Source organism: Melospiza georgiana, chromosome 26, assembly GCF_028018845.1.
Source record: "Melospiza georgiana isolate bMelGeo1 chromosome 26, bMelGeo1.pri, whole genome shotgun sequence".
In the NCBI taxonomy this organism is placed as follows: Eukaryota; Metazoa; Chordata; class Aves; order Passeriformes; family Passerellidae; genus Melospiza; species Melospiza georgiana.
Window position 1 is genome coordinate 6,433,134 of NC_080455.1, and position 27,360 is coordinate 6,460,493.

Here is a 27,360-nt window from a genome sequence, read left to right on the forward strand (position 1 = left end):
CCGTGTCGCACACGCGGTCCGCTCCCCACAGAATCATTCAGGAGAAAGACACGGCTGCATCACAGCCATCTCCCGATATGACCGCCAGTCCCGCGTGTCGCGACAGAACGACTCTATCGCCGCTCAGTCGGTTCCGCCCGGCCGGCAGGGGGCGCGCTGCGCTGGCGGCGCTCGGGCCGGGCCGCTCGGTGGTGGCGGCCGGGGGGGGCGGGGCCGGGCGGCGGCGGAAGCGGCGGCGGGGACGGGCCGGGCTGGGACGGGCGGAGCGTCCAGAGGCTCCCGAGGCTCCCGCCGCCCCCGTTGCAGGTCCCGCCGCCCGCACACCGGCTCCCCGCCGCCACCGGGCCAGGCACCGGCACCGGCACCATGTCGGTGGCGGGGCTGAAGAAGCAGTTCTACAAAGCCACCCAGGTGAGACACCGGCACCTCGCGCCCGTTCCCGCCGCCGTTAGGCTCCGGGGAGGCCGCTGTTCCCTTGGCGGTTCGGAGAAGCCGCTGCTGCCCCGGCCGTGCCCGCTCCCCGCCGTTATCCCGTGCCGGGATCCCGGAGCTGGGCCCGCCGGGCATCCCCCGGTACCCCCGGTATCTCCCGGTGAGGCTCCCAGGGCTCGCTGCGGGCCGTGAGCGGAGCTCAGCAGCCGGGAAGGGCCCGGTTTGGGGGAGCTGTTCTCCGGTGGGACCGGGGCACGGAAGCTCCGGGGGGAGCGGCGGGTGCGGGGCCGGTGACACCGCGGGGATCCCGGGGGTGCTTCCCTTTCCCTAAACCGGGACAGATCCGGCCCTAAACCGGGACAGATCCAACCCTAAACCGGGACGGATCCTGCCCTAAACCGGGACGGATCCAGCCCTAAACCGGCCGGGAGAGGCGGAGGGAGCCCCGGGAGCAGCGGCCCCGGTAACCCCGGGCAGCTCCCGGTTCGTGCGGGGCTGGGGAGCCCCGGAGGTTCGGGAATCGCGGCCAGGACGGAGGAGCTCGTTCGGCCTTGGAGCTCTTCCCTCGGGTTCCCCGCCCTGGAGGTGCCCAAGGCCGGGCTGGAGCGGCCTGGCGCGGTGCAGGGGATGTTCCACGGACAGGAATATTCCATATTCCGCAATTCCCTGCGGGAATGAGCCCCGCACAGGGCTCACGAACTCCTTTCCCTCTCCCAAAACGAGGGGAGACCATCCCCAATCCCGCCGAGCAGAATTCCCCTTCCCAGCGCTTCCTGTTCGCAGCCGTGAGCTTTTGTTGGAGCATTTTGGGAACGGTTCAGGAATCCCAAATCCCCCTCTGCTGCTGCTGCTTTCCTGCCCCTGGTTTGAATTCCAGATGAATTTGGCACGGGTGGTGTTTTCCATCCCTGAATTTAAACCCTCGCAGCTCATCCCACCCCTGTGTGCGGCGTGTGTCGCCTTCCTCCTCGGCTCTGTTTCCCCGAAATCCATTTCATTTACCCAGCAAAGCAAGAGAACAAATTCCTGAAGTCATCCTCCAACCCCTTTCCCACCAGACCCATCCTGGGGTGCTGTTTTGGGTGTTTTTCCACAACTTCCATGGGGAAAAGTCGTGCTGGGGGCTCGCTGTGGGAGGATTTTGCTGTGCTGGGTGCCAGGAGGTGGAAACCCCTCGGTGACTCAGGACTAGCGTGTTCCTAAGCCCAAAAATATCATTTTGAACCCCAGATGAAGCAGTTTTTTTTTGAGGAATTGCAAATTGCCACCCCTTGCAGTGGTGTCCATGACTTGGGGATGCTCTGACTGGAAACTGGAACTCACTGGTTCCAGTTTGGCCATTTTATTTGTCTCCCCCTTCCTTCCCTTTCCCCCCTTTCTCCCCTGTGGTCCCACTCAGCCCTTGGCTGAAGGAGAGCAGGATTAGTTATTTTTTTGGCTCCCTCCAAGCCATCAGAAGCTGCCAAAGCCCAACATGTGGAAGATCTTTCCTAAAACGTTACGTTTGTTCCACGTCTGTCCTCAATTGAGGGCAAGCAGAGCCAGGAGCGGGGTCTGCAGGGACCCCAGAGGGTTTGGGGTCCCTGTCCAGGATCCAGGGGGAGCAGGGCTTGGCTCCTGGGGCTCCTCCATGTAATTCCTGCAAGCCCACGTCTCCCCTGGGTGAGGCAGCCGGGCGCCCACACGCAGGAGAGAGCCTGGAGTATCCTGGATTAAAAAAGAAAATAAATAAAATAAAATAAATCTGAGTCGTGCTGGCAAATGCTGCAGATGGGAAGCAGCTCTGAGTGTGTCCAGAACAGGTTCTGCCTGTTCGCAGCAAACTGTTCTCTAAAAAAAAAAATAAAAAAAAAAATAAAGATGTTTCTGGAGGAAACATCCTGAGGAAGGGGGAGAAAGAAACAGCAGCAGCAGCTTGGAGCTGGGAACAGGGTGGGAAGTGCCTGGTCCAAGGTTCCATCCAGCCTGGGATTCACAGGGACCTTCTGGTGTGCAGACAGCTTCCTTTGCACCTTTTGGGTTTCGTACAAACTGCTGGGAATCCTCAAATCCTGCAAATCCTCGCAGGCCGTGGGCAGGACAGCGTTCCTGGGGAATCCTGAGGGGTGGGAGCAGCAGCAGGGCTGGGGGGATCCTGGGGTTCCTGCCTCGCCTGGAGCAGGAGCAGGGGCAGGGGATGCAGGGATGGGTCTGTGCTGCTCACCTGGAGCAGGAGCAGCTCTCTGGGGATGCAGGAATGGTCTGTGCTGCTCACCTGGAACTCTCTGGGGATACAGGGATGGTCTGTGCTGCTCACCTGGACCTGGAGGAGCTCCCTGGGGATGCAAGAATGGTCTGTGCTGCTCACCTGGAACAGGAGAGGCTCTCTGGGATGCGGGGATGGGTCTGTGCTGCTCACCTGGACCTGGAGGAGCTCTCTGGGGATGGGGAAATGCAGAAATGGGTCTGTGCAGCTCACCTGGAGCTCTCTGGGGATGCAGGGATGGGTCTGTGCTGCTCACCTGGAACAGGAGAGGCTCTCTGGGATGCAGGGATGGTCTGTGCTGCTCACCTGGAGCTCTCTGGGGATGCAGGAATGGGTCTGTGCTGCTCACCTGGAGCAGGAGCAGCTCTCTGGGGATGGGGAAATGCAGAAATGGGTCTGTGCTGCTCACCTGGAACTCTCTGGGGATACAGGGATGGTCTGTGCTGCTCACCTGGACCTGGAGGAGCTCTCTGGGGATGCAGAAATGGGTCTGTGCTGCTCACCTGGAGCTCTCTGGGGACAGGAGAATGCAGGGATGGGTCTGTGCTGCTCACCTGGAGCTCTTTGGGGTCAGGGAATGCAGAAATGGGTCTGTGCTGCTCACCTGGAACAGGAGAGGCTCTCTGGGATGCAGGGATGGTCTGTGCTGCTCACCTGGAGCTCTCTGGGAACAGGCAATGCAGGGATGGTCTGTGCTGCCCTTCCCAGGGCCCAGCTGTGGTGGGAGCTCTGGGATTCCCAGCACAGCTGCTGAGGGTGCTGCCCTGGAGCCCAGCAGGGTTTGGGGTGGAGGAGAGCTCAGGGCTCAGCTCCTTTCAGTGCCCAGGGCCGGGTGGGGCAGTGGCAGGGCTGGGACAGGATGGGATTAAGGTGCCCTCCATTCCAAACTGGATGAACGTGCTCCCAAGGCCTGTGTGAGCTGAGCCTAAACCCTGCCAGGCCTGCCTGGCCTCAGGAGCTCGGGCTGGCCCAAGCCACAGCCCAGCCTCCTCCTCCTCCTCCTCACCCAGAGCCGTTTTCCAGAAGGGGAAAAGGCGAGTGCTAATTAAATCTCAGCAGCCACACACACACACATTTCCCTGTGTTTGATGACGGCTCCCAGGGTTTCCAGGGGTATTTTTGGCCACAAAGAGCCCCTTGCTGCCTGGGCCAGCAGGGAGAGCTTTCCTTGCCCTGGGAGCTCCCTCCAGGTGCTGCTGTGGGCTGGGGATGTGCTGCTGTGTGACACTGAGGGACAGCTGCAGCTGCCACGGAGGGCATTTCCCCTTTTTCTTGGCCTTTGTGGTCATTCATTGCTCTTGGTGCTGCTGAACTGGGGTTTCCTTCACTTCTCCCTGGCTTTCCTGTCTTCCTTCCTCAGCCCAGGTTCCCTCTGTGCTCTGCTTTCGCACGTGGGATTTTTCTTCCCTTTCCCAGGTGAACCTTTCAAAAACTCCTCTTTTTTTTTTGGTTCATTTTGGTTTTTTTTTTTTTTTTTTGCTACTAACTCAGCCATGCTCCCATTGGCCTCTGCAGGCTTTCTCTTGGAGGTGCCTTTGGGGTAGTTTGGGCAGGAAGGGACCTTAAAGCTCATCCCATTCCATGGGCAGGGACAGCTTGCACTGCCCCAGAGTGCTCCAAGCCTTGGGTACTTGCAGGGCCAGGAGTGCTTGGAGGTGCCCCAGGTCCTGGAGAATCCATCAGGAGGGTCTGGGTTGCTCCAGCCTCCAAGAAAAGCCTCAATCCCCCCTACTCCCAGGGCGGATTGCAGGGATGGGGCAGCCCCAGCATCTCTGGGGAGCTGTGCCAGGGCCTGGGCAGCCTGTGAGCAAAGAGGGGAGCAGGGAGTTCCTGTGGGAGGGATTTGGCAGCATCAGCCTCTAAGCTCCTTATCTGTACATGGGAATTTGGACTGGGAAGTTGAGGGATTTTTTTTTTTTTGCTGATTCCTGCCAGCCTGGAGCCTCCTGCCAACCTCTGTCCCACGGCACTGGTGTTGCTGTGTTAACATTAACCTGGGCTGCATTGCCCTGCCTCTCCTGGGTTTATCTTTCCACATTAATCTGCTCCTGAGGCTGGGGCAAAGCTGGATTTGCTGGGGTGGCATCCTGCAGCTCTGCCAGGGAACAAGTGACAGGAGGGAGGAACGGCCTCGGTGAGGCTGAAATTTGATATTAATGCAAATTTTTCCATGGAAAAGCTTGTCAGGCAGTGGAACAGGCTGCCCAGGGCAATGAGAGTCCCCGTCCCTGAAGTGTGGATGTGGCCCTTGGGGACTCAGTGGCCAGCCTGGTGCTGGGCTGGACTCAGGGCTCCTAAAGCTCCTTTCCAGCATTGCCCATCCATGACTCCACGTGTGGCAGGTGGAGAGCAGAGGCTGAGTGTCCCCAAACCTCCTGGAGACAGGGATGAGGTGCCAGGGCATCCCCTCAGGGCACTCACAGAGGTGCTTGTGCCACATCCAAGGGAACACCAGGATGATTTCCTGTGGATTCCCTCTCCTTTTCCTGGCTGATTTCCATCAAATTCTGTCCCTGCTCTGGCTGGTCAATCATTGCTGGAGTGAGCAGCCCCAGAACCAAGCAACTTTCATTTTTCCAGGATTGTTTCTCTGCAGAGTTTGCTATAAATCGGCTTTCCCCCACCACCTTTTAAGGTTGTTTTTGCAGACAATAACAGGAGCTCTGATTCCTGGAAGGCAGAGGCAGAAAGGAGAGCTGGGGAAGTGCAGCTCTCCATATCCTGCCCCAGAACCAAGCAGCTTTCATTTTTCCAGGATTGTTTCTCTGCAGAGTTTCTTATATAAATTGGCTTTTCCCCCACCTTTTAGGGTCGTTTTTGCAGACAATAACAGGAGCTCTGGTTCCTGGAAGGCAGAGGCAGAAAGCAGAGCTGGGGAAGTGCAGCTCTCCATATCCTGCCCTGTTTGCTCCCCTTCCTGTGGCTGATGTCAGCCAGGGAAAGTGTTATCCTGTGCCTGCAGCTGGGGGAATCTGGGCTCGGGGCAGGAGCTGTGACTCAGGGATGCTGAATCCACGTGGTGAAATGCTGGATTTATCCAGCTGCCTGCACAGGGGATGCTTCCTGCCTGAGCAAAAGGAAATCCTTCCTCCCCCTTTTCCCTGCCACTGCTTTGCTTTCCTCCTGGGAAAGAGCAAGATGGGGATGAGCTCAGGCAGCCTGGCCTGCCTTGCAAAAGCTGATTCATTTCTTCAGCACTTTATTTTTTTTTTTTTTCCCTCCTTCTTCCTCCTCTCCCCCATCCCTGTGGGAAAACCTCAGGCAGCTCCTCCCAGTGCCAAAAGTGGTGCCTGCAGGGCTGTGAGGGGCTGATCCCGCCGGATCCCTCCCAGGCAGGATGGAGAGCCCCTGAAAAAGCCCAGAAATGAAAGAAATCCCTAATCCAGATGGTTTTGGCCGTGTAATTCCAGCTGAACTCGTTCACATCCCAGCCTTGGGTGTTTCATAACTCTGAGGTTGCTGTTCCTGCTCCCCCCCGTCCCTGACTGCACGGATTCAGCCAGCCTGGGCTGTGATGCACCGAGTGGGAGCAGGCAGCAGGCTGAGCCTGCCTTTTCCCGTGGATCTGCTCCCTCTGGGCTGTGCCATGGCTGTGTCTCAGCTTCCCTCCCTGCATCAGATGGGAAAGATCCAGCTCGTGGCCCTGGGAGAGCCCCAGAGCGTCCCAGAGCTTCCCTTTCCCTGAGCTGCTCCATGACAGGACCTAGTGCAGGATCCAGCCCATCCTGGCCTCTCCCTGGGCTCACAAAAATGATAATTAATATATTTTTACAGATTTCTTGTTCCCCTCAGCCCCATCCCTGCAGTCAGTGATCCCAGGGCTTTCAGGAAAGGTTCCTCTGGCAGGAAAGTCCTGGCCCAGACTCAGAGCTGGGGCTTCCTCCCTTGCTTTTGGGGCTGGGAGTGCCTGGAGGTGCCCCAGGTCCTGGAGAATCCATCAGCAGAGTCTGGGTTGCTCCTGCCTCCAAGAAAAGCCTTAACCCCCCTCCCAGCATTGCCACCAATAGCTAATTAATAGAAGCAGCCCTTTTAAAGCCATTGGGAATTTTAGGATCTCCTAATGCCTGGCTATTAATAAAGTTCATGGTACTGTCACTAATTAAATTGCTTTTCTGCTCCAAAGGAGAAAAAAAAGATGAGTTAAACATCTCCATAATGAAATTCTGTCTTTGAGACAGAAGGTTAAATTTGCATGATTAAAGCTTTTAAAGGGCTTTTCCTAATTGAGAAAATGCTTCATAATTCATACTAGAGCCTGAAAACCCGGCTGCACCCCCTGGCTGGGCCAGACTTTATTCCCCAGTGATAATTTATTAACCACTTTCCTGACCAAATCTGGTTTGGCATCCCAGGATTGGCTGCATTTGAACTTAATTTTCCCACTTTCATGATGAAAAAGGCAGAAGAAGGGTAAACAATTATCCACACCCGAAGCAGATCCCTCCAGGAGAAGGTGCTGGGTTGTTTTGGGTTTTTTTTCCTGATTTTCTTCCCTGGTTTAGGAACCATCTTTTGCTGCTGCTGTGAGTGTGAGGGAGCAGGGGCAGCACAAATGCAGAGTGCCAGATGTTGGAGGAGCTCCTGTCCCAGTAAAGCTCCTCCTGATTGCGCTGGGAGAGGTAGAAAGGGCAAAAGCTGTGTCCTTTTGTGCCTGCCTGGGATAAAACATCATCCAAATGTCATCTCCCAGCATTTCTGGGCCACCCCTGGCAGTGCCTGCAGGGCAGGAGGGCCACAGTGATGCCACAGTGATGCCACAGTGATGCCACAGCGATGCCAAGTGCTGGGGGGGGATTTTATCCCAATTAAACCATCCCAAAATGAGTCTCAGTGTGCAGTCAGGGAAGAACCAGATCCAGCAGCACCTTGGATGGGCTGGAAGCTTCCAGAAGCCCTGGGACGTGGGGAAGGCCCTGGGGCAGCTCTGGAGGAGCTGATGCAGGAGTTTAATCCAACCCTGGCAGCCTTAGGGGTGCTGGGGCCGCTCCTTCCCACTCTCCCTTTCCTTAGGATGCTGTGCTGTGCTCTGATAGCCACAGAGCCTTTCCTAGAATTCAAAGGAACGAGGAAAACGAGTGTTTACAGTGTCCTCAGCCACTTGTGTCCCCTTTGATGTGTGAGCCCTGCTCCCCGTGTGGGACGTGCTCTCCCACCCAGCCCACACCAGGAGCAGGACTTTGCCTTCCTCTGGGGGGATTTGGAGCTTTTCTGATGTCCCTGATGGCTCTAGAGCCATGTCACCATCTCTGTGTGTCCCCCCAGCCTGGATTGCTCCCATTGTCCTGCAAATCCAGAGGTTTTCTGGCTCCTTCCCAGCTCCTGACTTGCCTCCTGCTGTATCCTCGCTTTGGGTGATCCCAGCACCTCAGGGAGGTGTTTCTCCTGCTTTTCACAGGGAGCAGAGATCCCTTGTGCTGCTTGGTGTGTTCTCTCCAGGGATTTACAGCTGTCCACACCCTCATTTTCCCCTTGTTTTTTTGGGAGATCCCTCAGAGCACCTTGTGCAGCACAAGGCTGCTGCGTGCTCCTCCTGAAAAGGAGGAAAAGGTGGGGAAAAACGAGGATTGCCGTTCCTGGGAGGCTCTTTTAGTGCTTTGCACTTTCCTATCCCATCTCAGGAGCAGCTCCAAGGCTGCAGGGTGAGGAGCCTGTGCTGCCCCAGCTGCTGGGGCCAGGTGGAGCTGCCCAGGAGCGATGGCTCAGCAGCTGTGGGAGGGCCAGGCTGTGATTCCCTGCGCCAGGCTGTGCAGGAAGTCTGGGTGCAAGGCCACTATTCCGTGTTTCCCCTCGATTTACTGAACTTCCTCTCAATTGCTGAAATCGCTGGAAGCCTCTGAGGGGAGATCACTGCTGGGAGAGAGGAGCTGCTGCTGCTGCTGTGTTTGTGTTTTCCCTGGAATTTGACCCAATTCCATGATTTTTTTTATTTTTTTTTTTCCCAGCTGAGTAGAAATTGTGTCTGGTTTGGTTCAGAGCATGTGAGAAATAATAACAGGAGAAAACAGGCTGCTGGGAGGTGCCCCCATGCCTCCAGCACGGGCATTCCAACACTCCTGTGGAAACCTTGGCTTGTGCCCTTCTCTGTCTCCTGCTGGAAGAAGGAGCTGGGGGATCACCCCAATGAGCAGGGAGCTCCCAGGCAGGGTCTGGGCTCTGCCCTGCAGCCCAGGAGAGCAGGAATTGAATTGGCAGAGCCAGGAAGGAGCAGCTGCATTGCAGAGCATCCTCCCGGTGCCCTTGGCTGGCCCGGCCCCGGGGCTGCTGCTGCTGCTGCTGCAATCCCGGGTTTGCCTTTAATTCCCGCTGTCCTCGTTCCTGCAGCCCATCTGCTGGATGGAGATGAGTCACCCGAGCCCGAGGAGGAGGAGGAGGAGGAGGGCTGGCAGGTGGCTCCTGGAAAGCTGCCTGTGCCCGTGCAGCTCTTCCCTGCCCGTTCCATGGGATAAGATTACAGCCCGAGGTCACTGGGAAGCCTTTCCTCCTCTGCAGAGGGAAGGGAAGGAGCTGCTCATTGTTCCAGCCTGACCTTCCTGCTGCAGATCAAGGAATTCCTGTGGTGCTGCAGGGAGGGAGGGAGGGATCCCAGGCTCAGCTGCTGGGGGGGTGGGAGGCTCGGGGTGTTCCGAGCCACGTTTTCCCTCAGCACGTGTCTGGAGGCAGCCGAGCACCCCCGGTGCCTTGGCACGAGTCCTTGCCAAGGCAGAGACTCCCTGGTCCATCATGGGGCTCATCCCCAGCTCTTGGGGGCAAGGCTCAGCCAGGACAGGCCTGTCGTGAAGGTGGGAATGGGAAATCACAGGGAAGGAGCTGCAGCAGAGGGCTGAGAGTTGGGGAATGGGGTGCAAATGTCCCTGGGAGCTGTTTGTGTGGAAAACCAGACAGTGGAGGGGCTGCTGGAGTGTCCAGGCGTCCCCAGGCAGGTCAGATCCATGGGGGTGACATTGGGAGGCAGCAGCAGGGTGTGCTCAGAGGGGCTGGAGCCTGAGAGCAGCCGTTCCTCCTCTTGCTCTGCTTTGCCAGGAGGGGATGTGAAAAATCCCAGAGTGGTTTGGGTTGGAAGGGACCTTGAAGGTCACAGAGCCCCCCCCTGCCGTGGCAGGGACACCCTGGACTGTGCCAGGCTGCTCCAGGCCCTGGCCTTGGGCAGTGCCAGGGATGGGGCAGCCTCTGGGAACTCGGGGTGTGCCTCCCTCTCCCAAGGCTGCAGGGAATTGTTCCTCCCCTCCTCTGCACAACAAACACTGGGATCTGTTTTCTTCTGCTCAAAGTAGGTCAGGAGTTGCTCAGATCAGGGTGAGCTGTGCTGTGGGTGTGCCCAGCTCACCCCAGCCCGGGCTGCCTGCTGCTCTGGGGCAGGCACGGGGCTGGGATCTGGGATGGGATCCAGGGATGGGATCCTGAAATGGGATCCTGGGATAGACTGAGCTTAACAGGGCTGGGATCCTGGGATGGGATCTGGGATGGGATCTGGGATGGGATCCAGGGATGGGATCTGGGATGGGATCCTGGGATGGGATCTGGGATGGGATCCTGGGATGGGATCCTGGGATGGGATCCTGGGATGGGATCTGGGATGGGATCCTGGGATGGGATCTGGGATGGGATCCGGGATGGGATCCGGGATGGGATCTGGGATGGGATCCAGGATGGGATCCTGGGATGGGATCTGGGATGGGATCTGGGATGGGATCTGGGATGGGATCCAGGGATGGGATCCTGGGATGGGATCCTGGGCTGGGATCCAGGGATGGGATCCAGGGATGGGATCCTGGGATGGGATCTGGGATGGGATCTGGGATGGGATCTGGGATGGGATCCAGGGATGGGATCCTGGGATGGGATCCTGGGCTGGGATCCAGGGATGGGATCCAGGGATGGGATCCTGGGATGGGATCTGGGATGGGATCTGGGATGGGATCCAGGGATGGGATCCTGGGATGGGATCCTGGGCTGGGATCCAGGGATGGGATCCAGGGATGGGATCTGGGATGGGATCTGGGATGGGATCCAGGGATGGGATCCAGGGATGGGATCTGGGATGGGATCCTGGGATGGGATCCAGGGATGGGATCTGGGATGGGATCTGGGATGGGATCCGGGATGGGTTGGGATCCTGGAATAGACACAGCCCAGCAAGGCTGGGATCCTGGGACAGGCTGAGCCCAGTAAGGCTGGGATCCAGGGCTGGGATCCTGGGACAGGCTGAGCTTAACAGGGCTGGGATCCTGGGATGGGATCCTGGGTTGGGATCCTGGGATGGGATCCTTGCATAGGCTGAGCCCAGCAAGGTTTGGATCCTGGGATGGGCTGATCTCACCAGGGCTGGGATCCTGGGCTGGGATCCTTGGATAGGCTGATCCCACCAGGGCTGGGATCCAGGGCTGGGATCCTGGGATAGGCACAGCTTTGGTCCAGGGATGGGCTGATCCCACCAGGGCTGGGACCCCAGGACGGCCCAGGACCCTCCCAGGACCCTCCCAGGACCAGCTGGTTCTGCAGGGAGCTCCATGGAGCCGTGTGGGGCACTCCAGGAGAGCCCCCAGGCTTTTCCAGGCCGGTGAGTTTTTCCAGGAGGTTTGGGACCTTTCCAGCCCTGCCACTGCCCAGCCCCACTGGCTGGGTGGCTGAAGGCCTTTGCTGTGCTCCCAAGCCCTCACACACACGCGGGGCTGGGCAGGGTCACCTTGGCTCTGCAGGATGATGGGGATGACCCAGAATGAAGCTGGATGCCAGGGAGTCACACCCTGCTCATTTAGCTTCCATGGAGCATCCCACAAATTAAACTGGGCACCAGCAATCCCATTTAACCCTGGCTCTCTTCACTCCTTCTCCTGTGCCAAACTTGGGGGGTTCAGAACATTCCCACCCCTTTTTCCCTGGGTTTGTGGGCTGGCTTTCTGCCCTGGGCTGGGATGAAGGCAGCCAGGGTAGAGCTGCTCCTCTGTTTGCTCATCTCTGGGTTTGTTTTTGTATTTCTTGAGGGGAACTCGCTGTTGGGAGGGTGGAGGGGAGGAAGAGGAAGGCTTTGATACCCCAGAGTCTGCAGGAATGAGGTTTTCAGTCGACTGTAGGGAACTGTTTTGATTGCAAGGATGGCAAATGTTTGATGTGTTATAAATAGGGCTGACTGCGATGGAAAAAAGAAAGTGAGTTTAAAAAAAAACCCTGATTTTTGGGTTTCTCTTGGTGTGTTTTGCCTGTCTGAGGCTGAGGGAATTAGGGATAATTTTCCGTTTTAAAATATTTAAAGGCTGGAGAGCAAAATACCAAAATCTGTGAAATCCCGTGGGGAAGCTGGTGATTAGCAGAGAGTAACAGAGACTTGTGCTCCCTCATCCATGGGCTGGGCAGATGAGACCTGCAGGGTGGATGTGCTGGAATCTGCCCCTCTCCAGCTTTCCAGGAGCTCTTTGGCTGCTGCCACCTTCCCAGGTTTAATCAGGGATTTTGCTGATGGTGCAGCCCAAAAATCACCTTTTATTCTCCACGTCTTTCCCACCTCTCCAGCTGGCACTGCCCAGCTCTGCTCCCAAAATCTCTCCTGATCCTCCCTGCTCCTGGATTTAGCCCAGCACACCCCAGCCCAGCTGCCAGGGGAGTCCCTGTGCATCCCTCCTTGCCCTTTTCCATGCACACACACCATTCCTGCCTCTCCCCTGGCCACCCTGGCTCTTTCCAACAATGGTTCTTTCATTCCTGAGATCTTCCCCCGCACAAGGGGAGGTCGGGATTGTTCCCATTCCCACGGCCCTGCCAAGGAATCTGCAGGAATCCCCTGTGAGCTGCAGAACAAAGCTGTGGAGAGGGGCTGTGGCCAATCCCTGTGGATGAGCCCTGCCAAGGAATCTGACATGGAATCTGAAGGAATCTGAAGGAATCTGCAGGAATTCCCCCTGAGCTGCAAAACAAAGCTGTGGAGAGGGGATGGAGCAGCTTTGGATGGACAGGGGCTGTGGCCAATCCCTGTGGATGAGCCCTGCCAAGGAATCTGCTGTGGAATCTGAAGGAATCTGCCAAAGAATCTGAAGGAATCTGCAGGAATCTGCCATGGAATCTGAAGGAATCTGAAGGAATCTGCCAAGGAATCTGCAGGAATCCCCCCTGAGCTCCAAAACAAAGCTGTGCAGTGAGGTTGGAGCATCCTTGGCTGGACAGGGCCCATCTCCAATCCCTCTGGATGAGCCCTGCCAAGGAATCTGCCAAAGAATCTGAAGGAATCTGCCAAAGAATCTGAAGGAATCTGCCATGGAATCTGCAGGAATCTGCCATGGAATCTGCCATGGAATCTGAAGGAATCTGCAGGAATCTGCCATGGAATCTGCAGGAATCTGCTATGGAATCTGAAGGAATCTGCCATGGAATCTGAGGGAATCTGCAGGAATCTGCCATGGAATCTGAAGGAATCTGCAGGAATCCCCCCCAAGCTCCAAAACAAAGCTGTGGAGAGGGGCTGGAGCATCCTTGCCTGGACAGGGGCTGTGTCCAGTCCCTGTGGATGAGCCCTGCCAAGAAATCTGAAGGAATCTGAAGGAATCTGCCAAGGAATGTGCAAGAATCCCCCCTAAGCTCCAAAACAAAGCTGTGCAGTGTGGCTGGAGCATCCTTGGCTGGACAGGGGCCGTGTCCAGTCCCTGTGGATGAGCTCTCCTGAGGACGAGCCTGGCTGGGTGCTGAGCTCCCAGGAATGCTGAGGCAGTGCTCCCATCCCAGGCTGGCGCTGTCTGAGCACACTGGGGCTGTGACATTTTGCTGAAGTGAGGGGCGGGAGCTCCTGGCTCTCAGCTGGCTGCCCCAGCCCTCAGCTCAGTTGTGGAATTCCAGGTGAAATCCCTGCCAGGAGCAGCCAAGCAGGAGCAGATGGTATCTGCCCAGTGCCAGCTGCAGCGCCCTGGGCCAATATTTGCTCTGGGAGGTGTTTGGCCAAAGGCTCCAGCTCTCACTGCTCCCAGGGTGAACCCCTTGGAGGTTTCCCATCCACAGACCAGGGAGGCCAGACTTGTTCTGCTCTTCCACTCCCAGGGAATGTTTGGTTTGGTTTGGTTTTGGTTTTTAACCATTCCCATGTCTGCCCTCATCCTTTCCCAGTCTGGCTTCAGGAGAGGTGAGATCCCAGCTGGGGGGAGCAGGGATGTAACCCAAACCTTCTCCTGGCTGCTCAGGAGATCAAAATGCAGAAAAATTGTCAGCACATCCTCCAAAAAGCCCCATAGCTGCTTGCTGGGGGAAGGGCTGCTGGAATCTGCAGCACCAGCATTCCTCCAGCTGCCTTCCTTAGGCCAGGCAATGGATGGATAAACCTTTCCTCCTTTCCTTTCCTTTCCTTTCCTTTCCTTTCCTTTCCTTTCCTTTCCTTTCCTTTCCTTTCCTTTCCTTTCCTTTCCTTTCCTTTCCTTTCCTTTCCTTTCCTTTCCTTTCCTTTCCTTTCCTTTCCTTTCCTTTCCTTTCCTTTCCTTTCCTTTCCTTTCCTTTCCTTTCCTTTCCTTTCCTTTCCTTTTTCCTTTCCTTTCCATTCCTTTCCATTCCATTCCATTCCATTCCATTCCATTCCATTCCATTCCATTCCATTCCATTCGCCTCCCCTGAGTGTGCTGAGGCTCCCCAGGTTAAACAAGAAGCTCATCCAGGCTCATGTCTGGGGGATCTGTGTTGGTTTCTCTCCCTTCCTGGTGGGTTTGGGGGTGTGGGGATGGGGTCCCTCCTCCTTTCCTCCCATGCTGACTCCTCCCACTTTAATTAGAGCCAGCAGGGAGAGAACCTCAATCTCATTATTCCCTCCCAGCAGGGCAGCAGCAGCATTTCTTGGATGTCAAAAGGAGATTAAATTAGTCTAGAAATGAGGGGGTTTTGCTTCCTTCTCTTCTCTGGGCTCTCCAGAGGGTGTGGAGCCTCCAGAATCACTGTGGTGATGGGTTCTGCCAGCCTGGCACGCAGGCCCCTCAGAGCAGAGTCCTGCCAGGGGTTATTTACAGCTTCCCAGGCCACAAATCCAGGCTGAAAAGCGGGATTGGAACTGCTTGGATGGCTGCACCCTTCCCAGGTGTGTTGGGAGCAGTGCAGGCTGCCAGGGCTGTGACCTCAGTGCAAGGGATCTCCGTTCTGGCTGTGGTGGATTCCTGGCAGGGGACAGGGGTGGCAGCTGGGGCCGAGCTGTGCCCTGCTGAGCCTGTCCTGGCAGGCCTGGCAGCTGCTCCTGGCACCTTCTCCAGGCTCGAGGGAGAAGCGTGCCTGCCCAGCTCGGGGCTGGGGCGTGGAGCAGGCAGCCAAGGAAGGCAGGAAATCACACTCAGAGGGGTTCTGGGGGTGATGGGATCCCCTGGAGCTGATTCTGAGGGCTGGGCATGGCAGGGAGCAGGGATTGAGAGCAGGGATTGAGAGCAGGGAATGGGAGCAGGGATTGAGAGCAGGGATTGGGGAGCAGGGATTGAGGAGCAGGGATTGAGAGCAGGGAATGGGGAGCAGGGATTGAGAGCAGGGATTGGGGAGCAGGAATGGGGAGCAGGGATTGAGAGCAGGGATTGGGGAGCAGGGATTGGGGAGCAGGGATTGAGAGCAGGGAATGGGGAGCAGGGATTGAGAGCAGGGATTGGGGAGCAGGGATTGGGGAGCAGGGATTGAGAGCAGGGAATGGGGAGCAGGGATTGAGAGCAGGGAATGGGGATTGAGAGCAGGGAATGGGAGCAGGGGATTGGGGATTGAGAGCAGGGAATAGAGCAGAGATTGCCCCAGCCTGGTCACTCTGGCTGTGTCGTCTGTCCCTTACCAGAGGGTTCAAGTAAAGAGTGAAATCCAGAGCTGGGTTAACAAAGACAGCTTTCCTTTCTCTTTTTCCCTATCTCTTTTTTCCCCTTCCCTTCCCTTCCCTTCCCTTCCCTTCCCTTCCCTTCCCTTCCCTTCCCTCCCTTCCCTTCCCTTCCCTTCCTTCCCTTCCTCCCTTCCCTTCCCTTCCCTTCCCTTCCCTTCCTTCCCTTCCCTTCCCTTCCCTTCCCTTCCCTTCCCTTCCCTTCCCTTCCCTTCCCTTCCCTTCCCTTCCCTTCCCTTCCCTTCCCTTCCCTTCCCTTCCCTCCTTCCCTTCCCTTCCCTTCCCTTCCCTTCCTTCCCTTCCCTTCCCTTCCCTTCCCTTCCTTCCCTTCCCTTCCCTTCCCTTCCCTTCCCTGTGGCTGCTTTGGTGTCTCCAGGTGCTTCTGAACCTGGACAATTCCCTAAATCATCCCTCCCCCTCTTCCTCAGAAAACATCCAGCCCCATTTTGTATCCTCAGGGGAGCAGGAGTGTTCCAGAGGAAGAAAGCCTCGATAAAAATCAAACATTTGATGTTGGAGTAAACAAACCCGATTGTTCCTTCAGATCTGGAGTTTTCAGCACAAACAGGAGGAATCCTGGCAATGCCCGGGGCAGGCCTGGAGCCCTGGCAGCCAGTGCCAGGTTTCCCAGACCACTTTGGATGTCTGGATGGGGAATTTGCTGTTGTTTGGGGCAAAATAATCACAGATTGCTCCCTGACAGGAGGGTGGAGCCAGGTGGGGTCGGGCTCTGCTCCCAGGGAGCAGCAGGACAAGAGGAAACGGCCTCACATTGCACGCAGGGAAGGTTTAGGTTGGAAATCAGGGGAAATCTGTTCATGGAAGGGTGGCCAGGCATTGGCACAGCTGCACAGAGCAGTGCTGGAGTCCCCATGCCTGGAGGTGCCCAGAAATCACACAGATGTGGCACCTGGGGACGTGGGTTGCAGGTGAACGTGGTCAGGCTCAGTGATGGACCTCAGCCATTCCATGGCTCCAGTTTTGGCCCATTCCCCAATTTGTCCTGCCTCCCCAGGCAGTGCAGGGGCTGGCAAGGGAACATTTCCCTGCCTGGGCTGCAGAGGATGGACAGAAGGACACTTTGGGGGGGTTTTGGGGGGCATTGGTCACCCCTGGGCAGGGAATGCTGCGGGTCAGGGGCTGGGGCTGTTCTTGGGCTGAGGGATCCCCTCAAGAGGCTGCTGAGCCTTCCCATGCAATGAGCCCTGACTTCCCAGCCTGTCAAACGTCTCCTCTGACAATTCCAGCCCCTGACCCTGATCCCCAGCTGCCTCAGCAGTTCAGAGTGGTGGCTGTGCTCTCCCCACAGGCTCTCCTGTGCTGCCTGCTGGGAGCTGAGTGCGTTCATTCCCTGTTTACTTGGATTTTGCTGTGTGTGAAACCGAGTTCCTTGGCTCCAAACGGAGCTGAGAGACGTTTGTGCTGCTTGTTTTTTCCAGCAGGCGTTGGAGTTGGAGCCGTGGGCTGGGATTTAGGGAGCTCTGGAGCTCCTGGTGGGTGAGGAACATCCTGGCTGAGCCAAGCTTTGGGTGCTCGGGGATGTTTGGGGGTTTGGTGGGGTATTTTTTGAGGGGCTTTGGGCAGTTCCTGCTGCCTCCTTTCTCTTGCAGGTGCTGTGTGGACCCTCCCTGTTCCCATTCTGTCCCAGGGAATTGCTCCTTGAGGTGGGAAGGGTCAATCAGTGCCTGATCCTCCTCCCTTTCCTTTCCCACAGCTGGTCAGCGAGAAGGTCGGAGGGGCCGAAGGGACCAAGTTAGATGATGACTTCAAGGAGATGGAAAAGGTGAGTGGGGAAGCAGAGGAATCCCCCAAATCACCCCGTGGCTCCTGTGGGATTGGCTGAATCCCTGAGCTGACCCTCACTGGGCTCTTGTCTCTCCTGCAGAAAGTGGACGTGACCAGCAAGGCTGTCACAGAAGTCCTGACCAGAACCATTGAGTACCTCCAGCCCAACCCAGGTGAGGGCCTGCACCTGCCCTGTCCCCTTCCCAGGGAAAGGGGGAGCTCAGGGAGATCCCTTTTGCTCCAGGTTTGGAGCAGGGTACCCCTCTTGCCCTGAATCCAGATGCAGCTTTTGCCTCAGACTCAGAGGGGCCCTAAGGGGACCCTTTTTTCTCAGAATGTCCAGGAAAAGTGGGCTGGGCTGGGAAGGGGTGGCTGGCTCTGTCAGCCCTGCATCCTTCCAGCCAGCTGCTCCAGAGAGCACTCCAGGGACCTGGGAGGGCTGGGGAAGCTCCTTTGGCTTTCCCTATCCAAGCAGTGGGGAACTATTTTTGCTTTGTGTCTCGGAAAAGAACCGAGGGATGTTCCTGGGGGATGGAGACAGTGGAGCCTCTTGGCTTTGGGTGTAGCAGGGGGGGAACAAACCTGCTGAGGGCTGCAGGGAATGCAGAGGGGGCAGAGGCTGAGGTGTTTGTGTGGCAGCTTCCAGAGCCAAGCTCACCATGCTCAACACCATGTCCAAGATCCGCGGGCAGGTGAAGAACCCCGGCTACCCCCAGTCCGAGGGGCTGCTGGGGGAGTGCATGATCCGCTATGGGAAGGAGCTGGGAGAGGATTCCAACTTTGGTGAGTGCCCCCTGGGCCTGGGAGGGGAGTGGGGCAGGCTGCTGGTTCACTGCTGAGCTGGCACTCTGAATTCTGGAAGGGTTTGGGTGAGCTTTGTGGCACTGAACTGTGCGTGGGGCTTAAAGGGGTTCAGAAACTTCCAGAGGGAGGAGACTGCAAGGGAAAGAGGGGAGGTTTAGATGGGATATTGGGAAGAATTCCTGCCTGTGAGGAGGGTCAGGCCCTGGCACAGGGTACCCAGAGCAGCAGCGGCTGCCCCTGGATCCCTGGAAGTGCCCAAGGCCAGGCTGGAGCAACCTGGGACAGTGGAAGGTGGGAGTGGGTGGGCTTTAAGCTCCTTCCGTTCCATCCCAAATCATTCTGTGATCCCAGGTATCCTGGATGCCAATCCACTTTCTTATTAAACACTGAGATAAATTTGTATAAAATAAAAACTTCCCTCTGAGCTGAGCAGCGAAGCAGGAACGGGACAGAGCAAGACTGGGAGTTTCACACAGCTCTGAAGGATCCCTTCCAACCCAAACCTTGCTGTGGTTCCATAGGGAGGCTGAAGCCAAGAAATCTTCTGGCTGTTCCTTGGAGCCACGTGTGGCTGGCAGGGAGGAGGGGGTGAAGCCTTTTGGTGACATCAGTTTTAATCCCCTGGAACCCGGGCCAGGCACGTGATGGCCCCCTGGCAGCACAGCTGGCCCTGCCAGGCCAGGGAGGAGCTGCCTTGCCTCAGGAAAATTAAAAACCTCTGGCTGCTCTTGGAACTGACAGAGGGTTTTGGAGATCCTCCCTGGCCAGCTCAGAGCTCTGCATCAGTCCTGGCTCACAGGGACTGAGGAGAGCGAGGGAAGGAAGCTTTTAGGAGAGCACAGCAAACTCTATTTCCTTAATGGCCTCCTTAAAGCAGCACTGAGGACTCCATCCCTCCCTTCCAGGTTATTCAGAGTTATTACAATTGAAAGAACACTTCTGGTCTATTGATTTTTCCAGCTGGACAGTGGAGAGATGTTTTCCCTTGACCCTCTCTCTCACTCCTGTATTTTCCCGTGTTCATGCTCTGCTGCAATTGTTGTTTTGCCAAAGCTGCACGGGAATCATTTCATCTCTAAGCGTTTCCTCTGCACTAAAAAGCCAGCACTGATTATGCTTTGCTGCAAGCCTGCCTGGCTTAAGTGCCAGAGTGGCCAGAGCCTGAGGAAAGGATGGCACTGAACAGGTTTCAGTGAGTGACACTGAGCTCTGGGGCTGCCCCAGGCCAGCTTGGAGCAACCTGGCACGGCTGAAGGTGGCACTGGATGGGCTCTAGGGTCCTTCCAAGCCAAAGCACGCCAGGATTGTGGGACACACGAGAAGGGAGAAGGAGGGGATGTGAGGCAGGTCCCTGGGCTGGGCTGTGTTTGATGCCCTGTCCCTGTCCCTGTCCCTGCAGGGGACGCGCTCCTGGACGCCGGCGAGTCCATGAAGCGCCTGGCGGAGGTGAAGGACTCGCTGGACATCGAGGTCAAACAGAACTTCATTGATCCCCTGCAGAACCTGTGTGACAAGGACCTGAAGGAGATCCAGGTAACCCCCCCTGTGCTCTGCTCTGCCCTCATCTCCCTGCTCTCTCTTTGGCTGCTGCTCTGCAGTGCTGGGAGCAGGGGCTGCCAGGAATTGCCTGCACTCTGTGTGTGTTTTACCCCTCTAGACTCTCTGGAATTTCCTCCCTGCTCCTCCTGAGCAGCCCAAAAGGCTGCATGCAGCTTGCAATGGTTCTCCATTTGCCATGTTTGATGGTGCCGTGGGAATACATCCCAGCACTCCTTCTGGGCTTGCTGAATTGGGCTCCTAGTGCTGGGAGCTTCCAGATGGGATCAATTTGGGCTCCAAGCTCTGAGCAAGCTCCTCTCAGGAATCTACTCAGCATCCCAAGGAGCCCTCTGGGGTCTCCCTGGGAGAACAGGGAGCTCAGCAGCTCCCAGTGCTGCACACAGACAAGTGCAGGCCCTGTAACAGGATCCATCCCAACCTCCAGTTCCTGAGGGAGTCTTCACTGTCACTGCTGTCCTGGCTGAAATAACCACCAAGTTACCTCAGTGCCTGTCTGTACCCACTTCCATGGGGCTGCTTTAAACATCCCTGCCCTAAGATCCAGGAGTGCAGTGCCCAGAGCCCCCATTCCTGCTGTCCAGAGATCCCTGCAGCTCCTGGGGAGCTGAAAGGAGCAGCAGAGCTCTTCACCCTCCCAAAAAGCTTCTGTGGGGAGCAGACCTGGAATGGAAAGGCTCTGGAATTGTTCCTCAATGGAAAGGGTCTGGAATCATTCCCCCATCACACCCCAGGGCCTCTGTCCCACCTGGAGCAAAGGTGGGAGCCCCAGGAGATCAGGTTTCTGACACCAGTGAACTCAGCCTGTAACTGGAGCTGCCCTCCCAAGCTTGTGGCTTCTCCCTCTTCCCTGCTCTCTCCATCCTCCCCAGCACCACCTCAAGAAGCTGGAGGGGAGGCGCCTGGACTTCGACTACAAGAAGAAGCGGCAGGGCAAGATCCCCGACGAGGAGCTGCGCCAGGCCATGGAGAAGTTTGAGGAGTCCAAGGAAGTGGCAGAGACCAGCATGCACAACCTCCTGGAGACAGATGTGAGCGTGGGAGGGCACAGCTGGGGCCTTCTGTGTCCCTGGGGTGGCATCTCCTGAGGGAGGCACTGATTGCACACCGGTTTCCACTTCTCCCGAGTGTGGTTCTGCTCTGGGAAAGCCCAGAGCTGACAGCACAGAGCTTTGCTCAACCCCTGACCCAGCTCTGCCTGGCACCAAACAGGCTCCTCTTGGGGTGCTGGGGCATCATGTAGGGAGGTAACCCATCTGGGAAGGGTTTGGGAGGGATTTCCCAGCTGGCAAAGCCAGAGTGGCAGGAATGGGCTCTGTCCTGGCAATCCCAGAGCTCCTCCTGGGCTGCCCACGGCTGCCCCAGGGCTGTGCAGGGCTGTGCAGCTGTGGGCAGGTGCTGATGCCAGCCTGCTGTTGCCCAGATCGAGCAGGTGAGCCAGCTGTCAGCCCTGGTGGATGCCCAGCTGGATTACCACAGGCAGGCCGTGCAGATCCTGGACGAGCTGGCCGAGAAGCTCAAACGCAGGTGAGTCCCCGTGGAATCCCCTGAGCCCCCCTGGAATCACAGAATGCCACAGGGGTGGGGTGGGAAGGGACCTTGGGGCTCACAGAGAAGGGACACCTTCACCAGCCCAGGTTGCTGTGAGCCCTGTCCGAGCTGGCCTTGATAAAGCCAATTCCTTTGGGTTTTCCAGGTGGGATTTGGATTTAGTTGGGTGTTTGATCCAGCCCAGATCCTGGCTGAGGAAGGCTCGTCCCACCTCTCCTTCCTCAGCCTCTGGCAGTGCTGCTCTTCCCTCCTGGGAGCAGCTGCAGAGTGGATCCCGTGCCTGCCCTGAGTTGGGAGGAGCTGGGAGGACCCTGCCAAGTCTGAGCTTCCAAACTACAGCACGAGTGTCCTCTGCTGGCCCGAATTCCTGAGCATTCCCCAGCAAAACCCAGCATGCGTGGGCCCTGTCCAAGGGCAGATCCCAAACCCCGAGGAAATCCCACCTTCCAAAGGCTCCAGCACGGGGGTTGTGCAAATCCCAGTCTCCAAAGCCCTTCCTGCCCTGTGCAGCCCCCAGGGGGATAAACACCATGTTGTTCCACTCCTCATTGCACTGAGCCTCTTTTCCTTCCCCTCTCCCAGGATGAGGGAGGCCTCCTCCCGTCCCAAGAGGGAATACAAACCCAAGCCCAGGGAGACCTACGACTTCAGGGAGCCTGACCAGTCCAACGGGGGCTTCTCCTGCACCCCCACCCCCAAAGCCTCAGGTAACCTTGTCCCAGGTGTTGCCTGGTGCCTCTGGAGCAGCCTCCCAGGGAAGGAGGGCGGCTGCTCTGCCTGCACAGGATGTTCCTGCTGTGCTGGAGGCTCCTGCACGAGCCCGTGGCTCTGGAAAACGTCAGGAATGCCTCCAGATGGGGCTCTTTTCTCCTGGGACCCAGGAGCCTTTGCTGTGTTGGCTTTGGGGATGTGCCAGAGGGGTCTCCAGCCTGGGCCTCTCGCTGTCAGTGCCAGACAGGAAAGCGAAGCCTCCATTCCTCCCTCCTTCCTTGTCTTCCCTCCCGCTGCCTCCCTCCCTCCCTCCCTGATCCTGGTGGGTTCCTAACAGCATGGGGGCCCTGCTGTTGCTGCTGACAGACCCCTGTGGGCCCTGCCTGTCCCTGTCTCCCGTGGTTTAAGCATGTCTCTCTTTTGTTTGGAAGCAGCTTCCACCTCTTTCCGGTCGGACAAGCCGTCCCGGGCCTCCGTCAGGAGTATCCGTGAGTTTCCTCCCTCTGCACTGCTCCCCGTGTGTCCCCCCCTGGCTGCTCCTCCCTGCTGCTGCTGCTCCTTGGAGCTGCTCATCCCTCTGTGCTGAGCCTGAGCTGAGCCCTGAATTAACCCAGCCATGCCCCAGGGGGATTTTTTGGGGGTTTTGCACCTCCAAAAATGGGACCTGGCTCGCCCGGAGGAGCTGCAGCAGCTCCCAGCACCCAGACATGTCCTGCTCCCCTGGGATCAACACCAGGCATGTCCTGATCCCCAGGGATCAACACCCAGGCATGTCCTGCTCCCCAGGGATCAGCACCCAGGCATGTCCTGCTCCCCAGGGATCAACACCAGGCATGTCCTGCTCCCCTGGGATCAGCTCCCAGACATGTCCTGCTCCCCTGGGATCAGCACCCAGGCATGTCCTGATCCCCAGGGATCAACACCAGGCATGTCCTGGTCCCCTGGGATCAACACCAGCATGTCCTGGTCCCCAGGGATCAGCACCCAGACATGTCCTGATCCCCAGGGATCAGCTCCCAGGCATGTCCTGCTCCCCTGGGATCAGCACCCACCCAGGCATGTCCTGATCCCCAGGGATCAGCACCCAGGCATGTCCTGCTCCCCTGGGATCAGCACCAGGCATGTCCTGGTCCCCAGGGATCAACACCAGGCATGTCCTGATCCTCAGGGATCAGCACCCACCCAGGCATGTCCTGATCCCCTGGGATCAGCACCCACCCAGGCATGTCCTGCTCCCCTGGGATCAGCACCAGACATGTCCTGCTCCCCAGGGATCAGCACCCACCCAGGCATGTCCTGCTCCCCAGGGATCAGCACCCAGGCATGTCCTGATCCCCAGGGATCAACACCCAGGCATGTCCTGATCCCCAGGGATCAGCACCAGCCATGTCCTGGTCCCCTGGAATCAGCACCCAGACATGTCCTGCTCCCCTGGGATCAACACCAGGCATGTCCTGATCCCCAGGGATCAGCTCCCAGGCATGTCCTGATCCCCTGGGATCAACACCCAGGCATGTCCTGGTCCCCAGGGATCAACACCAGTCATGTCCTGGTCTCCTGGGATCAGCTCCCAGACATGTCCTGCTGCCCTGGGATCAGCACCCAGGCATGTCCTGCTGCCCTGGGATCAGCTCCCAGGCATGTCCTGCTCCCCTGGGATCAGGTGCTTTCCCAGAGACATCAGACACCTCAAGGATTTCCCTGTTCTCACAAGCACCCAGCCTGGATCTCTCCCATCCTGCTCCCCATGTCCCTGTGGAAGGCTGGAGGGAGGAGGCAGAGCCTCAGCTCACAGAGTCTGTGGGGTGATGTGGGGTCTGTGGTTCCTCCTGCAGCAGCCTGGGATGCTGGGGCTTGGAGCTGCTGTGCTGGGCAGGAGCCTGGAGCAGGGCCGTGGTGGTGGGGCCAGCCTGGTGCTTTGGGCAGTTCTCTCAAGGCCATCAGTGTCTGGCTGCTGCTTGTGGTGATTTCTGAGTGCTCCTCCCATGCTGGGCCCTCCCTGCTGTGGGTCCTGGAATCATGGAATGGTTTGGGCTGGGAGGGACCTTCAAGACCATCTCATTCCATGGGCAGGGACACCTTGCAGTGTCCCAGGCTGCCCCAAGCCCTGTCCAGCCTGGCCTGGGACACTGCCAGGGGTGTGCCCTTGCTGCCATTCCCTTGCCCTGGCTGGGACAGCCCCAGCACAGTGGGGAGGGCTGGGGGGTCCTGCAGGTCTCTCTGAGCTCCGTCCCTTCCCACTGGGATTCTCCCAGCCCCAAAGCTGAGCCCCAAAATGCCAGCGCACAGTGAGCAGCAGGAAATCCCCCAGAAAATCCCTTTGCAGCCTAAAGGTGATGCTTAACTCCTGGAGCTGAGCCGGGGGATGAGATTTTGGGCTTCTCCTGACTTTTGAGGGGCTGCTCGTGGATTTGGAGCCCTGTGGCCAGGGAGGCAGCTGCTGTGCTGTCCCCCTCAGGTGAGGGGTGATCCCATCAGAGTCCCACTTCATGTCCAATGTCACCACCGGGCTCCAGGGCAGGCTCTCAGCTCTCAGCTCGTCCGTGATCCCTGTGAGGTTGGGATTCAGGAGCAGCTCTTGGCTCTGGAGGCAGTGTGGGGCCTGCAGGAGCAGTGAGGGGCACTGGAGCCATCCCTGCCGGTCCCGGCTGGGTGCAGAGCCCGTGGCAGGAGTGCCCGGTGTGCCAGGGCACCGTAGGGCGCTGCTGACGTGTCCCCACTGTCCCCGCAGCCCCCCTGGACCAGCCCTGCTGCAAAGCCCTCTACGACTTCGAGCCCGAGAACGACGGCGAGCTGGGCTTCAAGGAGGGCGACATCATCACCCTGACGAACCAGATCGACGAGAACTGGTACGAGGGGATGATCCACGGCCAGTCCGGCTTCTTCCCGCTCAACTACGTGGAAGTGCTGGTCCCGCTACCTCAGTGAGCGTCCCGAGCTCCATTCCAGCCCCAGCCCCGCCTCCCGCCTCCCCTCGGGGCCAGGCGCTACCAGGGAACAAACCAGAAGGGTCCCACGGCCCCTTCCCCCCGTCAATTTGGTTATTTTCTTTTTTTTGTCCTTTTTTTTTTTTCTTTTTTTTTTTTTTTTTTTTTTTGTCCTTCTGGTGCTTGAACTTCGGTACTTTGTGCGCCCCCAGCCCCGGCCGTGCTGCTGGCACTGCCCTGTCCCTGTCCCTGTCCACTTCCCATCTTTCCTGTGGGTCCAGCGCGTGGGTGAGGCAGGGAGCACAGCCAGGATGTGTCCTGGGCACAGGGGGCACAGCCAGGATGTGTCCTGGGCACAAGTGGCATAGCCAGGATGTGTCCTGGGCACAGGGGGCACAGCCAGGATGTGTCCTGGGCACAGGGGGCACAGCCAGGATGTGTCCTGGGCACAAGTGGCACAGCCAGGATGTGTCCTGGGCACAGAGGTGACCTCAGTGGCACAGCCAGGATGTGTTCTGGGCACAAGTGGCATAGCCAGGATGTGTCCTGGGCACAGAGGTGACCCCAGTGGCACAGCCAGGATGTGTACTGGGCACAGGGGGCACAGCCAGGATGTGTCCTGGGCACAAGTGGCACAGCCAAGATGTGTCCTGGGCACAGAGGTGACCCCAGTGGCACAGCCAGGATGTGTCCTGGGCACAGAGGTGACCTCAGTGGCACAGCCAGGATGTGTTCTGGGCACAAGTGGCATAGCCAGGATGTGTCCTGGGCACAGAGGTGACCCCAGTGGCACAGCCAGGATGTGTCCTGGGCACAGAGGTGACCCCAGTGGCACAGCCAGGATGTGTTCTGGGCACAAGTGGCATAGCCAGGATGTGTCCTGGGCACAGAGGTGACCCCAGTGGCACAGCCAGGATGTGTCCTGGCACAGGGATGGCCCCAGGGCAGGGCAGCCCCAGTCCCACCCTCCCGCCCCAGCCAACACCGCCCCTGGCCCCACAAATCGCAGAGGGATCAGGGGAGGGGAGCTGGGGAACAGCAACACTAAAACAGCCAGAGAACACTAACACAGCCCTGCAGGGCAGGAGCTGAGCCCTGCCCGGGCTTTGGAGCCATCCCTGGGGCTCAGAGCCATCCCTGCCCACCCTGCAGGGACAGCAGGGATGTCCCCTGCCCGCCTGGCCCCCTCCCCACTGAGCTCAACCCCATGATGGGGGGCTGCTCCTTCTGCCCATGTTTTTTTCATGGACCTCAGGCTTTTCCTGCTCCACACTCTCCCAAGCCAGTCCCACCTGCAGGATCACCTGGAAGGGGAGGAACTGGGCCACAGCCCAGGGTATCTGTGTGATGGGACAGAGCTTGTGGCTCCTCTGCCCTTCCTGGGAATCCCTCCTGTGGCTGTGGCTGGAGCTCACCTGGCCCTCAGGTGCCTTCCCTGCACCCCCAGCCACCCTCCTTGCAACTGCTCTGCCCCTGCATTGCTGGGAGAAGGGATGGTTCATCTCAGTGGCACCTCTGCCAGCCCTTCTCCCTCTGCTGTGCTTTCCCTGGCCAGGGCGTGGGCATGGGGTGGGCACGGGGTTGGCATGGGGGGCTGCAGGGCAGCGTGTGCTGGGCCCTGTGGTTTCTCTTGCTGCAAAAGTGGGTGCTGCCCCTCGTGGGGCTGGGATGGGCCCTGCTGTGAGCCCCAGCTGTGCAGGGCTGTGCTGCAGCACCCCTGTCCCTGCAGCACCTCTGTCCTGCAGCTCTGTGAGCCCCAGCTGTGCAGGGCTGTGCTGCAGCATCCCTGTTCCTGCAGCACCACTGTCCTGCAGCTCTGTGAGCCCCAGCTGTGCCCCAGCTGTGCAGGGCTGTGCTGCAGCTCTGTGTCCCTGCAGCACCCCTGTCCCTGTCCCTGTCCCTGTCCCTGCTGCTCCTGCCCCGTTCTCTGTAAGGATTTGGTCCGTGCATGTCCACGTGTGTCTGACCCCCCCCAGCAGTGACCCCGGCCCCGGGGGGGGCACAGGGCAGCCCCCCCTGCTCCCAGCAGGGCAGGGAGCCCATGGGACCGGAGTGCTGGGGGCCCTTCCCGCTGTCCCCTCCCCGCTGGGGGACGCTGGCTCCCGCTCAGGTGGATTGAAATTGAAATGCGTTCTGTCAGCTGGGACACCTCGCTAGGTCTAGTTTTGGGGTTTGTTTTTGTTTTTGGTTTTGTTTTGGTTTTTTTTTTTTTTTTTTTAATGGTTTCTCCTGGTTTTTAGGGGGAAAAATGATGACCCACAATTCTTGACTTGTATCTCTGAATGAAAGTATTAAATGTTTTCTTCTTTCTAAGGGCTGCCTTGTGGAGTCAGGGAATGGCTCAGGTTGGATGGGACCTGGAAGGTCGTGGGCAGGGACACCTCCCACTGTGCCAGGCTGCTCCAGCGCCCATCCAGCCTGGCCTTGGGCACTGCCGGGGATCCAGGGACAGCCACAGCTGTGCCCACCCTCCCAGGGAGGAATCCCCTCGCACATCCCCTAGTCCAGGCCACGGCAGAGCCACCTGTCAGGAACCGCTCTTTAATCAA

At 58.1% G+C, this 27,360-nt stretch overlaps 2 protein-coding genes across 10 annotated transcripts; both read left to right on the forward strand.

Moving 5' to 3' along the window:
- Window positions 1-247: 247 nt before the first annotated feature.
- On the forward strand, window positions 248-27,124 carry SH3GL1 (SH3 domain containing GRB2 like 1, endophilin A2). 8 transcript variants are annotated; one of them, XR_009115606.1, is made up of 11 exons: window positions 248-411; window positions 17,191-17,259; window positions 17,362-17,434; window positions 17,901-18,044; window positions 19,465-19,598; window positions 20,495-20,653; window positions 21,046-21,149; window positions 21,756-21,880; window positions 22,319-22,372; window positions 24,616-25,670; window positions 25,702-27,124. XR_009115606.1 is itself a non-coding variant. In XM_058041071.1 (10 exons), the coding sequence occupies exons 1-10, from the start codon at window positions 367-369 to the stop codon at window positions 24,810-24,812; spliced, it is 1,104 nt and encodes a 367-aa protein (XP_057897054.1). In that variant the 5' UTR covers window positions 248-366; the 3' UTR covers window positions 24,813-27,124. The 8 variants fall into 8 exon arrangements, 3 of the variants coding, with proteins under 3 accessions (XP_057897054.1, XP_057897055.1, XP_057897053.1); XR_009115607.1 differs by having other exon boundaries at window positions 24,616-25,440; window positions 25,514-27,124; XR_009115610.1 differs by having other exon boundaries at window positions 24,616-25,440.
- On the forward strand, window positions 22,470-24,708 carry LOC131093756 (uncharacterized). 2 transcript variants are annotated; one of them, XM_058041076.1, is made up of 2 exons: window positions 22,470-23,209; window positions 23,491-24,708. In XM_058041076.1, exons 1-2 carry the CDS (start codon window positions 22,501-22,503, stop codon window positions 23,691-23,693), a joined length of 912 nt encoding a protein of 303 aa, XP_057897059.1. In that variant the 5' UTR covers window positions 22,470-22,500; the 3' UTR covers window positions 23,694-24,708. The 2 variants fall into 2 exon arrangements, with proteins under 2 accessions (XP_057897059.1, XP_057897057.1); XM_058041074.1 differs by having other exon boundaries at window positions 22,470-22,810; window positions 22,905-24,708.
- Window positions 27,125-27,360: the final 236 nt, after the last annotated feature.

Excerpts from the sequence above, each read along its gene's own strand:
- SH3GL1 (XM_058041070.1), top strand. The coding sequence starts at position 367 with ATGTCGGTGGCGGGGCTGAAGAAGCAGTTCTACAAAGCCACCCAG. Across the intron at positions 17,260-17,361 it reads ACTTCAAGGAGATGGAAAAG|AAAGTGGACGTGACCAGCAA; the intron begins GTGAGTGGGGAA and ends TCTCTCCTGCAG. Across the intron at positions 20,654-21,045 it reads ACAACCTCCTGGAGACAGAT|ATCGAGCAGGTGAGCCAGCT; the intron begins GTGAGCGTGGGA and ends GCTGTTGCCCAG.
- LOC131093756 (XM_058041074.1), top strand. The coding sequence starts at position 22,975 with ATGTCCTGCTCCCCTGGGATCAGCACCAGGCATGTCCTGGTCCCCAGG.